A 14,851-nucleotide genomic window follows, 5' to 3' on the forward strand; every position below is an offset into this window, starting at 1 on the left:
AAATAGCACTGCCATAGGCCACAAATAAGGGGGGGGGGTGTGTGTTATAGTTCTAAAGTTTCAGTTTTCCATCATAGATAAACATTAAATAGCACAGCAATTGCGCAAGAGTGGGGCCGTGAGAGTGGTGCACCAATGCTGAGGGTTTACTATTATTGCCACCATCAATAATAAGGCTCATTTTGCTCTCACTTTTTCTTGTGTGAAAAAACACGCTGTTACTGTGCGCGTTTCCAATTTTATTTTCTGTATACAGTGAAACAAATAGTGGTTATGAAATACCACGAAAAGATCGATCTGTCTAAATAAAAAACACTATAAAATGATATTAATTCTAAAACTATCACAGCTCTGAAAACTAAAATATGGCCTAGAAAGGAAGGGAGTGTAATATGCTGGAAGGGTGGCTAAAGTAACATTTCCAGTAGTCCTACATTGAGCCGAAAATATGCTTTCATTGTTTTTGGGGTTTTTTTTTTAAAGCGGCTTGTTGAATGCTTTTTATACTGTTTGTGGATTCTGCTGCTCTAGATACTAAGATTAAAAACCCACCTGTATGGAGCGTGAATACAAAGTGATTTCAAGATAATTCCACAATTTTCAGCATCATTTTCAAAGCTCAATTAGGATTTAAAGCGACATTAAAATCACACATTAAATAAAATGAAGTTCTATTATCCAAGTAATCAATATTGAGGGAGCTCAATTTTTAAATCTTCACCTTTAAGTGCTTTTCAAAATTATTTATTTCTGCTGTCTCACAACTTCCTGCCAGAGGGTGGCTACTTTTTTCTCCATGGTCCCTATGGGTGCTTGCTCCTGCTGAGAACTACAATAAGTCGTGTAAACGCACAAAGTGCCCTCGTGTCTCCTCTGCCGATTCCTCCTGTCTTCTTAGTCTCCTCCCTCAAATCCCTCCCATGGAGGAATCAGTAGTGCACAAAGAACGGGTATGGTGAAAAGGAGGGAAGAGGGAGGAACTGGCGGGTTACAGTGAGTTTATGTTCGTGCGCACTGGAAACACAGAGCACGCTGCATTAGGGGACATGTAGTCGGGGACGTGCTAAAATGCTCATTTTGGGTTTTTACTTTTCCTCCCACAACAATGCTCAATATGTGTTATGCTATTGGTATTTACAAATGCATATGCATATGCATACTGGATGCAGGCATGTTTGGGAGTACATGAGGGTAGGGGTCCCGTCATTTCTTTTCATTTTAGACATTTTAGTTTTTTTCATTACTAAGCACTAGTGGGTTGCAAAGCCCCCTCATGAAAGTATTCTGCAGCATTTCATAAAGAGGAACTCCAGGATTCTTAATTAACCCTTGCAGTGGGGCTTCCTGGCACTGCAAGGGTTAAATGCTTGTTTTGGTCTAGGGACGGAAATTAAAATATATTCACCTGATCCTCAGTCCCACCTGGCTTCTCTCCTGGGCTTTTGGCAGACTTGTGACGTCATCATGTCTAATGTAAGTCTATTAGACGTGAGAACTAGGGATGCACCGATACATCGGCCAAAAATTGCACTTCTGGCAAAATGCAGAGAGTGCAATTTTTTGGCCGAAATAGCGGTGCATCCGTGATTTCTCTTCTCCCCGCTGGGCGTTGCTCTTTGTCCCAGCAGGAAGAATAGACACTGTCACAGGAGGCTGAGCGGTGCAGAAGGAGAGCGCTGTGAGCGGCCGGCGTCTCTCCTTCCCTGCAACGCTCAGCCTCCTGTCACAGATCAGAGAGTGGCAGGGTGGGCGGAGACAGCCAGTGCCATCACAGGAGGCTGAGCTCTCCTCCCGCACCACCCCGCCCAGCCTCCTGTGACAGCACGTCAGGATGGGGAGCGGTACAAACTCAGTTATCGCTGAGTGCTTGTACATTGAGGACAGAGTAGGCTTACTTTGTCTTCAATTATGAATGAATGGGAAGTGAGCTACATCACCTCCTGTTCATTCATAATTGTGGTTACAGTAACCATACTCTGCCCTCATGTTATGAGTATGAACAGGAACATATAGAGAATTCATATTCATTTATAAAAGGGGCTGCAGAAAAAGAGATTGAAGACTTCGTGACCTCAATCTCTTTTTCTACTTTAAATATCGGGGGTCTGTCTAGACCCCCAATATTTCCCCCAAGCCCCTAAAAGTAAAAAATAAAAGAATAAAAATAAAATGTAAAACGTTTATAAAAAAAATTAAATATTTGTTAAAAATAAAAAAAAAAGTTAGAATAAACATTTTCTGCTTCGGTCTGACTTTTTTACATTTTGGTTTTGAAACTTTAATTTCGATGCACCTCTAGTGAGAACGCCAAGGGGCATGCCACAGTCTGGGCAGAAGGGGAGAGAAGTGAACGGTCAATGCCACAGGGCCGAGGATCAGGTGAGTGCATCTTGTTTATTTTCACATGTGTAACAAAATGAGCACTAACCCTTTTGCAGTTTGGGGGGGGATGAATGATGGACGGAGTTAAATTAATTGAAGAAACTGGAGTTTAGTGCTCAGAGCAAGCTATTGCAACCATAAGTTTGTTTTTACCTCCTGACTGCCATGACATGTAGGACATTCACTTAAGTCAACAAACTACATAGAATGCAGACATCACTAATAGTTGAAACATACCAAAGGCAGTTACTAATGTTTTAATGACAAATAATAGAGTAATAACTGTTTTTTTTTTCCTATCCCTGTTTTATGTCTGTTAACGGCCTAGAAAAGAACCACGGCGATGAGTAATTCTCAAGAAACTCCCACCACTAAAGAGGTCCACTCGTTCCTTATGTAGGATAGAACATCTAGAGACTTTATTGTGGCACTGCATCTATTTTTCTGTGCTTTGGAAGGACCTTGCATCCTACTCATTATTGAGCTAGTAAGAATACAATGTATGATTTTACAGTGGGGAGCAGCTGCTGGAGATTTTGGATACTAGAACACAGGTACTTTAAAAGAGAACTATGAGATGAGTGCTTTTCACTCACCTCATAGTTCTAGCCGACCTGTGACAATGAGACTGTCACAGGTCGGCTCAGTAGATCGGGAGGTGAGCGAACACAGCTGTAGCTCGCGGTATACTGAGCTTAGGGTGACGTGAGGATGCTAGTTTGTGTCCTCCCGTTACCCTAAGAAGAACTATGGGGAAAAGCCCTGACACCATAGTGCTCCTTTAACTTGGGAGACAAGCAAAAGCCCAATTTTACAGCCCGGCCTAGGAATAAGGGTTCTCCCAAGGCACAAAAACTGATGTGAAGACAAGCAGAGGTAATTACAGACATGCATAAATGATGGTCTCCTTGCCCAGAGTTCTGCAGTAAAAGAGAACACCATGTGATAGGTGTCACTATGGTGCCCTGCACTAAACAATGATGGAGAGAACAATGCCAACACCATTTTCTGCATCAAAGAGGACTGCCCATCGCCAGAGAAGATGGAAAGAGGATCCCTGTGAGTCACATGGTTGACCTGAAAGTAATTTCAGGTCAAACAAATATTAAATTGTCCAGTAAGGTATTTACATTTTTGCCCAAACACAGTCAAGATGTTTGCAAACAGCTGGCTCCAACTCTGCTCAGCTTCCCTGAACTTTCTATCCAGCAATGGCAGCAATCCACATTCACGGGCATATTGTAGCTGCAAAGCTACATTAACCATCACGCCCCTAGCCACAAGTTTTGTTTTAAAGTAATATTAAACTCTCAAACTGTTTCAATACTGAATCTAGATCAAATAAAAATACATTGCCTAGCAAAGCATTTCTTTACATTTTTGCCCAAAAACTTAGTCGTCATGTTTCTGAACAGCTCCAACTCTCTCAGCTCAGCTTCCCTGAACTTCTTAATCAGTACAAGATCACAAGGGACAACAAAGTCTCCAGAAGCTATCCATTATTGGAGAAGGGAAGAGAGGGGAGTGACTTGCCTTGCTGTGCCTGTGTGTTTGTGGAGACACACAGCTTATTAGCACACACAAGGGTGGCGCCATAGGATCCTGCAAGGAAAAAGCCGCCAGTAATTCACTAGTAAGGTGTTTTGTACCCAAAAACTATTCGTACATGAACAGGCATTTATTTTTATAGTCACTGGTGATGATCTATTTATAGACAGTCTTTGTATAAATACCTTGTACATATTTGTGATAATACTGCACTCACGTATGTGTTTTGTACATATGTATATGTTTATATTGTACTTTTTTAGGGCTGCAACCAATCGATCAATGAGAATAGTTGTCAACTATTCTCATTATCATTAGTTGGTTGGATCCCTTAGCTCTCTCCTCCACGCTAGGAGGAGGGCACAGCAAGCCGTTGCAATAGCCAGCCTGGTATTGGCTATTGCAATTTGAAATGGCCAAATTCAGCTGCCGTCTGCGGAAACTTGCCACTGGCAGCTGTCATTCCCTGGCTGAAGCTATTCTAGCGCCATTTACTTACAATACAATTTTTTTTTTTAATTATAAAAAGGTGGGGGAAAAAGTCATTTTCGGCCTGAAAAAATCTGCTGCAGGGGGTGCGTTGCAGGGCCATTCATTTCAAAGGCTACCCAAAGCGTGATCGCCCGCACTGGAAAGCACAGTACTGCATTGCTTTGCGTTCCAGTGCAGCGCGATTGCAAATAATTGTGCATGCAGCATTATTCTGAAGTAAACTTTATGTTTGTAACACCGCATTGATTTCATTTTAAATTAGGGATTACATTTTTTTATCCCATCGAAAAAAGAAAATCGGCCAACTAATCGAATATGAAAATAATCATTAATTGCAGCCTTAGTACTTTTATAGTATGTTACATCAAATATTTTATTCTAGGTTCCTGGGTAGAAATTACATTTTCAAGCATGTATGAGATGTTTGGACAGTGGGTGCTATCCTGTTGCTAACAAGTTTTCCCAGATTGATTACTGGTGTATATACCTGTTAATTAGAAGAACTTTATTATTCATTTTCTGGTTCATATACATATATTTGATCATCCAATTTAGTTAGTAGATGTGTTTCTGCCTGGAGAGCACGTGAATTAGCCCAAAACAGTTGCAACTTTGAAACACTTTTGTGTATACCGGTTTCTTTAAATTGGTGCTGGACCATAAGACTTTTTTATTATATATTGTGGCTAGTTGGGCTAGGCCCGTTTCATGGCACTTAGTGTACTTGGCCCTGGTGCAGTTAACTTCCTTTTTGTTTACATTTGCAAACGTCTACTTACCTAATCAATCTCCACTTCCTGCCTTTCTCACAATGCTCCACCGGCTGGAGACATTTGCTGAAGGATTTATAGTACTTGGCGGCGACCTTAACTTCCCACTTGACCCTCGTTTGGACACTTCTTCTGGACGGTCCACTGCTCCGCTTACGCAACTGAATCGTCTCAAATCTTTTTTACATCGGTTACAGTTGGTAGATGTGTGGAGGATATTACACCCCTCGGTACGGGATTATACTTTTTATTCTTTCCCTCACTGCTCACATAGTCGTATAGACTACTTTTTGGTGTCTCATCTCCTCTCTTGGGACCCCCGAGCTTCTATTGACTCATAGGTTTGGTCAGATCATTACCCCGTTTCTATGTCCCTCCACTTTCCTGATCAACCTCCCCGATCATTTACGTGGCGCCTCAATGAGACTCTTCTCCGTGATCCCATCATGGTGGAAGCTGTTAAATCTACCATCTCTATCTTTATTGATACACATGCGTCGGATGACACGTCTCCCCCAATTAAGTGGGAAGCCCTTAAATGCCTTCTCAGAGGAATACTTATCTCTCACGCGTCTCGCTTAAAGAAAATTCGAGCTGCAGAACTTGTATCCTTATTGGATGAGATCAACGCCTTGGAGCTTCAACACAAGGATTCACGTGCCCCTTCTATATTGATGGCCTTGGAACAGAAACGCTCGCACCTGCGACATGTTAACTAAGGGCATATTACTAGCTTTCCCTTTATTTCCTGGAACTCTGGCACATGTGACTAGACATGTGACCATGCACATCTTAGGAGAGGAAAATGCCTGTCCCTGAGATCTCATGAAATTACAGATGAGATTTTCCAGAAATGCACTGCTGATGTAACCTTCCCAGGATGCAACACTTTGGTACATTACATCATTTATGCCAGAACCGGACCAGGAAGTTGAAGAACTCTTTGCAAGTAAATTTAAAGAAAATTAATGAATTTAAGATTTTAAATCAGCATGCAGAGCTGCTTACTGATGTGATTTTTAGTTTGGTACTCTTAAAGTGGGTAAAGGGCCACTTTAAGAGTACCAAACTTTAGCACAGAATGTAGACATACACTTCCTGAATATAGTGTAGTTTTTAGTTTCCATCGCCCTGCTGTGCCCACAAAGCCTCACAAATTACCTGTATGGAAATACAGACTTAGAGCTGGTATTGTATAAACCATGGTCATTTGCTCTCCCATACTACCAAAATATGAAAACGCCAAGATAGGCTCTCAGGTACCAAGCACTGCACTATGCATATTCAGTTCTGCAGGTGCTGCAGAGGGACAGATCCAATAAGCCCTGCCTTCATATGGTGTCCGATTAATTTTATGATGTTATGGCTTCCTCCTCTTCTGTTTGTACAAAGAAGTTCCCTTCAATGATGCTTATCCTATGGCTGCAACGCTGCTGTGTACTATAAAAATCGGCCACTGCAACTGAGAGCTGCGGCTCTCATACCTACAAGCCATACTGTTGATAGCCCTCTCCTGCTCCTCATTCAGAGAACACCTTTTCTATGGCAAGACCTATTTTTTGTGTTTGCAGTGGAGCGGAACGCTGGCAAAGTTTTGCCAGTCCTGAAGCCATCTTCAGTTCTCCCGAACTTCCTAGTTGGGGGGGGGGTTGCTGAGGTCAAAGGAGCCATTAGTCAAAGTGTGACTGTGCAGGGGGCGTGGTTTCCGGAAGCTGTGTGGAAGCACCCATGCAGGGGGAGGGGATGAGGGACAGCGATGTGGTGACCCACTAGGGAGTGAGGAATTGAACATTTTTAAACAAAATAATGCAGAATTTTTATCATTGTGGGCCTCCAATTCAAACAAATAAAAAAACAAAAAACTGAAGGTTTAATAACACTTTAAAGTGACATTAAATCCTCAGATTTTTTAACATAAAACAATACTGTAATCCATGATAGTATCCCTTCTCTTTGCTGCTCTTCCTTTTAAATCCGCATCTGTTCTCGTGCTTGGGGAGAACTTCTGTTTTGCAGCAGACTGCCTTCTCTCAGGAATGGATATATGGTGTCTGTGTGTACGTTTGCAACCTGAGCCAGCTCTACAGGAAGAGGCACTCAGCTGCAAAGGGAAGTTCTCCCCAATCATGAGAAGACATGGGGATTTTAAAAGAGCAGCAAAGAGAAGGGAAACTACCATGGACTACAGTAAGGCACACATTACAGTATTGTTTTATGTTAAAAAAATCTGAGGGTTTAATGTCACTTTAAGTTTAGTGTCATCTATGAGTGCCAGCTACAACTCAATCTTCTGTTTTTTTTAGAATAAAGATAACTTTTATAGCCGAGTGATACACAAATAAAAGGTACATTTTTGTTAATAGTCAAGGTACTTGTAAGATTCAACTCCCGAGTTTAGTGTCACTTAAAACTTCTGATCTATATACTGGGCAGTAGAAAAGGCTAAGATTGAACTTGACAGCCAGAAAACTAGCAATTTCAAAAGACGACAACATTGGGAGCCTCCACGCTTAGTATTGGTTTTCTTGCAGTGAAGCAGAGGATACCTTTTTGTAGTTTCCTACCACTCCTGCTTCCACCACTGCGTTTTGTCCTTGAACAGGCTTCCTCACATTGAACTTTAGATGCACAGAAATCAATTTGATGTCTCCCAGAATGGAAACCACCAAGTATAAGAACTAGCAGGACTTTAATTTGACTTTTTCAAAAGGTGTACGACAATTCTGCATTTATAACATGGCAGCACCAGAAAATAACCTCTGGCCAACCCGATAACGTTTTAAATGTCTTTTGTGTACGCGTTCTTCCATCTATCAAAAATGTCATACATGGGCCCTACGGAAATATACATTTAAAGTGTATTTAAGGCCACATTTGTTTGCATAGAGTATTGAGGTGTTACAGCCCGTTTTGTTTTATTCTTGCCATTTGTGTCCCTGTTAATCAATCTTTAGTCCTGCAGACCACAGTTATTGCTACTCAATGTGAAAGAAAAAAGTACAAAATACAGGAATAAAGGGGACATCTTCCAATGGGGACACCATGACAGCTAAGAGGACCCCCCCTCACCTGACAGGAACTAAGGAACAAATCTACCCAATGGGACGTGGGTGGCAAAACCCCAAAAAAAAATTTGACAGTGGTTTTAAGAACTCTTTCCAAAGGCACAGATAACATGCATGCAAGCAGTATTAGGCTATGCCACAATCAATTAGAAATGAAACCTAAAATAAGTGTATAGTGTTCTGGACAAATCACCCTCAGAACTAGGAGCCAGCACTACAGAACGTGCATATGACCATATACAGTACATAGCCGAAACATATGTAATTAAGCTCGTTTCACACCAACAGGAGCAGGTTATGCTCTGCAACATAAGCGCCCGCTGGTGTGCATTGCATGTAGGAGTGGTGCGAAACATTGTTACTTTTTTTTTTTACTTTACAGTTAGTCAAAACTAATGAGTGCAGCTCAACGCACCCAATGTGAACAGGCCATTAAAGCTTAAACAGGCCCACAACAGATCACATTCATGGGCCGGAGGGTGATAATGATGACGGGAGAAATTGGTACATATGGAGCAGAAGGAACGAGACAAGCCAGACAGAGGTGACCACCGTTTCCACACGAGGACAGGCCTGGTGACCAGGGACCTGCACAAGTCACTCTCACCTTGCTGCCATTGCCTTTGACGTCTCTAGGGTTAGTCCAGTGAGCAGCTCCAGCATTAGAGTTCAGACAAGAGCAGAGGAAGCAGATTACAGCAGCACCTAGTGACATTGTGTGCAATGTACATGAATGGGAAACATAGGCTTGTCACTATAGACCAGGGGTCGGCAACCCCCGGCACGCGTGCCCGGCTTGGCACGCGAGGCCACATCGGCTGGCACGCAGGCCCGGATTTCCCACAAGGCCACCGAGGCCCGGCCTCAAGTGGTACTGCTGATCCAGTTGCCAAAGTTTTTTTCAAATGGTAATGGCAACTGGGAATTGCACAACTCGGGTGTAATTATAATCAAGAGTTAGGTATTCCCACTTGCTAACATTACTAAACTGCTTCCCCCACACTCTACAAAATGATATATGTTTAAACAAAAATTCATATGTATTGGAAAAATATCTATTGGCATTCTCTGCACCACACTGCTGTCACAATCACATACAACCTCTCCTACACTTCAATGCGCTGCATGTTCCTCTCCAGTTACATCATGAGGCCGTCTCTGGTTTTATCTCAGCATGCCCAGTCACAGCACTTCTCCAACATGGCTAAACTGGCTTAACAGACCACTACAGACATTAGCATTGTCCCACCGGCAAATTTAGGGCTTTAAAATGTTAAAGGGTATACATGAAATAGACACTTTATTATGTTCCTTTTGATTAGGAAGCAAAGCCGACAATTGAAACATTGTACATTTGATAGATTTTATTAGCATAAGATTACAAATGTGTTTTTAACAAATAGAAAAGCAGAATACTGTAATGATCGAAAATTAGGATAAAACCAGTTTCATCTAAAACAATTGTGGAAGCCATACTGAGGTTAATAGTTAAAAAATTAAAGAATGACTTAAAAATCCCCATTCACACCTTAGCGTTTCCTGAACGTGCGCCCAACGTACACAAAATAGCATGCTTTGACATGCATTTGCAAAATGCATCAAAAATGCAAAACATGCTTGCCGTGGCATTACCCCCAAACGCGGCTGGGAAGACGCAGAATATATGCAGAACATGTCACAGATTTTGCTACATGCATTATATTTCCACGTTTGTCGCATGTACAGGAACCCATTGAAATCAATGAAGACGCATGGCAAACAAATGCGCAGCGACACACATTCCTGCTATGCTCGGGTGTGAATGGGGACTAAGACACTATTTTACCAGTTACAGATTCTATGCAAGGAATAAGACTGCAGCCCCCTGTACAGTAGTCATCTAAACACTGCCATTGCTCTCCAAATCACAGAGATGAGTTGGGAAGCAATATGTAAACAATAGGCTTTATTGTAAACTCAAAAAGCAATTCCACAAACAGGAGAACTGTGTTTAAAGCATCACAAGTGTAAAAAAAAGGTTTAGCTATCAGCCATGGCAGGTAAGGATGGTGTGCTCAATTGCTGTGTGTTTCTCATGACTGCCGACATGCAGCCAGGAAAATGTTAAACTCCGAGACTTTATGGCACACAGCAGAGGAGGATGTCTGCACTGAGCCCGGCAACACACCGGACATATGTATACAGCAGAGCTGTCAGCTTTGTCCCGGTCTTTGTCTAACTATGTCACCCATACACTCAGCAGAAGCAGCTACAGGTTGATCGGCATTACAAGCAGTGCAAACATCGGAAGCGAGCGACAAAAGACAGCCAGCCGGCCGGTATGAGCCCCCTCATTGTGCGAGGCACACATCGGGAGCTCCGAATGCCTTTCCTTACTGCATGTCTCATTTGGCATCATTGTAAATCCACAGTCAATATATTGTTGGTGACTCCTTTCTCTTTTTTTCCCCTCCCCTCTTCTCCGTTCCCTGTCCCGCCATCTTGGGCCGGGAGGAGCAGCCATTACTTAAAAACTAAATGACAGAGGGGATGAGCGATCCCGACTGAGACCCGAACACAACTTTGACGCAACAGAAATACAAGAGGATGATGATAAAGCGGCCATTGAGCTGCAGCGGCGGCGCTCACAAATTTCCACCAGCACCCAACCCCCACCCTATCATTCCCCGAACTGCTACACTGGCACCCAAAAATCACCCACAGCACAAGTTTTACTCCACCCTCTGACCACGCCGATCTGCCAGGATCTGAGCAATGTGCGATCCGGGCAGATCAGTGTGTGTAGAAGAATCGTACGAGTCTAGCACAGTGATGCCCCGTCCAGGGGCCATGCTGGCCATCTACAATGCTTCCCCTACAGCCCGCACACCCAGCATGCCTGCTCCTGACGTATTGTTTTTATACCATTCCACACAGGCCGACAGAGAACAAAAACACACACACAGGGCCACATACACCCCGGTGTCACAGCACTGACAAAGCATTGTACAGACCCATACACGTCAACATAAACAACGGACATAAACAACGGATACTTCTCATATGGACTTCCAACACTGATGACTAGTTGAAAGGCACCCAGCCTGTAACATCTACCATCCCACCTGAGTAATGTCAAGGGACACAACACATGTACTACCACCTTACCCCATGTCATAGCACTGGCAAAGTATCAAACACAACATAAACAAGAGCTTTTTCTCATAGAGTGAAATTATAGAGATCACTTCCAATGATTAGGATAAAAGACACCCAAACCTGCAACAAACATGAAAGCTACAAGATCACCCATCCGAATACACAGAACATAGCCACCTCACCACCCTTTGGCACCTGTGTCATACCAGTGATAAAGGCTGGAAAACACATCAACATAAAGTGGGGTAGTTTTCATAGCGTGAAATAACAGATCAGTTATGTAGAAGATTTGGGATAAATGACACTGACTCTGCAAGCAGTAAGGAACCCATGTGAGCCGTGTCAATGGACAGAGCATGGCCTAGCAATACACAACACAAGATGACAAGAGCAGAAGTGGCAGCTGCCAGAAGCCCCCCGACTCCAGGGGACCCATGCGGGCTAATGAAGTTCTGCACTTCATAATAAATCAATTTCAACTTTACAAGTCTTTAGACTTACCAAAAGGTGATCAGCAATGGTGGCCTTCATAGTGCACTCAGTAAAGGTCTTCTTTATTATCATCATGTGATCATACACAATATATAAGCACATCCCAGTCCATGGAAGTATGGGTTCCATGTTATCTGCCATCATGGTATTGGTCATTTGCAAAGAGAATACCTCAGTATAAACACTGTGCTGCAAACCCACAGGGCCATGTCAGAGAGAAGGAAGTCTGTCCACACTGACCCTTCTGCATGATGGCAGGGGGCCCATAAACTGGAAGCAATCAGGGGCCCATAGAGATGCTAATAGATTTCTGCACTTCGGTGCTCTTCATTGTACTACAGGGCCCTCCTAATCTTCATGTGTTGTAAAGTAACTGTAATGTCTCCCTTTAGTTAGTATAGCAGTGCAGAAACGGCTGGCACTAGATAAATCCTTAATAATAATAGTTTACTTAAAGCAGGGGTAGCAAACCTCCGTCCCGCCAGCTGAGGCATTGCAAGATTCTCACAGCCACAGACATGACTCCCGAAGAGATGCATCATGGGATTTGTAGTTTCACCACAGCTGGAGGGCAGGAGGTTTGCTACCTCTGACAAAGTATACTTAATACAAAAGCAGACAACCCTTCCTTGGAAGTATTGCTTCCATATTTCTGCCATCAAGGTTCCAGTAATGTACAATAAGTATACTGCTAAATAAGACTCCAAAGTTCTAAACCCTGCAGAAATATTACATTGACCCATGCCAGAATCCAAACGCAGACGTCTATCCACGCTGACCATTATGCATGATGGCAAGGGACCATGACTGAAAAGTTCTGTTCTTCATAGACTCTTATTGTATTTCCGCTTTGAAAAAAAAGGTGACCAGCAAACCATAAAGCTCTACTTTACAATCTTCCTTAATATGCACATATTCCCTGTACATGGAAGTATTGTTTTCACACCAACTGCCCCCAGCATATGAGAAGCAAAACATATCTGTCAACTACTGACACTTATACATTAAATAAAGGGTTATGAAGTGGAGACCCCCCCCAGGCCAAATCTGGCACCCACGCACTGTAGACCGCACCCCGGCCCAATTCCGGTGCCCACGCGCTGGAGACAGCCTGAGGCCCACTGGGGTTACTAATAAAGTCCTGTACAGAGCTCCATATAGTCCATTTGAGATTTGCATCAGGTGATCAGCAATGGCCTTTGTACTGCTCTTAGTAAAGCTCTACTACAATCCTCCACATGTGCACACATTCCCTATATGTGGAAGCATTGTTTCCACATTATCTGTCCCCACCCCCCTATGAGAGATGGCAAGGGGCCCATAACCTGAAGACAGCACCAGTCGAGTTGCAAGACCCATGACCTGGATACCAACCCACTGGGGTTCCTAATAAAGTTCTGCTCTTTACACTCTGCACTAATCTTTCTCAGCTTTGCAAGTCTTTAAGAAGTGATCAGCAAACAGCCCTCCACAATGTACACCCTCCCTGTAGGTGGAAGCATTGTTTCCACATTATGTGCCCCCATCATACGAGAAGGAAAACACAAACGTCCACTGAGCCCCATGCATGATGGCCCCATGATGTGAAAGGAGTCCAGGGCCCCATGGTACAATGGATCCACGTCCGCACAGCACACACGTGTGAACACAAGTCAGGAAGCCAGCAGATCGGCACTTTTCCTATGAATATACAAGCTGCCCTCCTCCCTCTTGTCAGCTTACCTTGGAAAGCAAGGCCTTCGTTCTGGCGCCATCTTCATGAAGCCTTAAAAATCCATAGAGTCGGCTGCAGCGGGGCCAACACATCCCGGGCCAGACAGGAGAGGGGAAGAGAGAGCAACAGAAATCACAATCAGCACCAATGGCCGGCAGCAGACAAGACACACACACACGTCCATGAAATGCACAGAGGGCCGGGGGGGAAGCGGAGGGGAACAGGGGAGGACAGGACGGGTCAGAGCAGGTTTAGGGGAGCAGGAGAGTGGAATGAAAGTAGGAGAGGGGGGGCCCAACCTGTCGAGCCCGGCCAAGGCTTCTCGCTCGTCCGCTGTCAGGTTAGGGAAGTCCTCTTCGCTCTCGCTCGCTTTTCCCGCCGCCATTTTCTTTTCCTCATCACCGAGGGAGGCAGCAGCGGAGAGCACAGCTGCGGCGGAGAGCGACACTCCGCACGATTTCATGGAAACGCAGCGTCACTGGCAGTCACACGGCGGCGGCACTCCAGCGGGGGGACAGCACAAATGCCCGGGCGTGTAAACACACCGCCTTATTGTGGGGCTCACTCCCCCCTCCTCCCGGACTATCTCCACATACCCCAGGGAACTAGCCTTAACTACAGACACCGGGGCGCCTCATGCTGGAGCACACGCACGGCCGCGCTCTCTAATGTCTTGTTTACACTGTGCTTTTCTGTGTAGTTTTACATAGTGCTTCCAGCCTGACGTAGAGTCACACTCAACACGTAAAGTAAAGCTGCTCCGGCGCGCGCGCACACCGCCGTTGCCTCTTTTACGGCCAACCCCCCGCGAGCTTATTCAGAACAAAGTTGTGCGAGAACGGTGTCACCCAGCATCGCACACGCACTTTTTCTCACTCAATAGCGCGCACGCACTCGCACAGCCCGCCGCCGCCGCGCTCGTCCCCGCCCACCCTCTGCTCCTGCCAGAGGCCACGCCTCGCCCCTCCCCGCGCGGCCACTGCTGGGGCAGCGCTAGAGGCACGTGACCTTTGTTGTCTTACGTCATCGCACCAGCCCTCCCGCTAAGGTCCTCGGGACTCTAGCAACTCTTTTTTTTTTCTAATTAGGACCCATCTGGTCTCGAAGTGGGGCGTGGCGATGACGTCAGTTTGCTGTGGCTCCATCGTCATTGGCAAAGCTCTTTGTCTATCAGGAGAGTGGCGGCGATGTGCGAGCGTGACGAACCGTGCAGCAGGTTAGGTTGTATTGACGAAAGGAGGGGCGGATAG

General features: G+C 44.5%; 1 protein-coding gene across 5 annotated transcripts in view; it reads right to left on the minus strand.

Annotated features, from left to right (window-relative positions):
- KDM6A (lysine demethylase 6A) overlaps positions 1–14,125 on the minus strand; it is a 104,693-nt gene extending 90,568 nt beyond the window's left edge. For all 5 annotated transcript variants that reach the window (XM_018565803.1, XM_018565802.1, XM_018565799.1 and 2 more), the window contains exons 1-2: positions 13,901–14,125; positions 13,610–13,673 (exon numbers count right to left, since the gene is read on the minus strand). In XM_018565803.1, the coding sequence (XP_018421305.1) occupies positions 13,610–13,673; positions 13,901–14,064 (228 nt within the window). In that variant the 5' untranslated portion in view covers positions 14,065–14,125. The remainder of the gene's footprint in view (positions 1–13,609; positions 13,674–13,900) is intronic.
- Between the last annotated feature and the right edge of the window lie 726 nt (positions 14,126–14,851).

Source organism: Nanorana parkeri, unplaced genomic scaffold (genome assembly GCF_000935625.1).
Source record: "Nanorana parkeri isolate BGI_ZX_2015 unplaced genomic scaffold, ASM93562v1 scaffold888, whole genome shotgun sequence".
NCBI lineage: Eukaryota > Metazoa > Chordata > Amphibia > Anura > Dicroglossidae > Nanorana > Nanorana parkeri.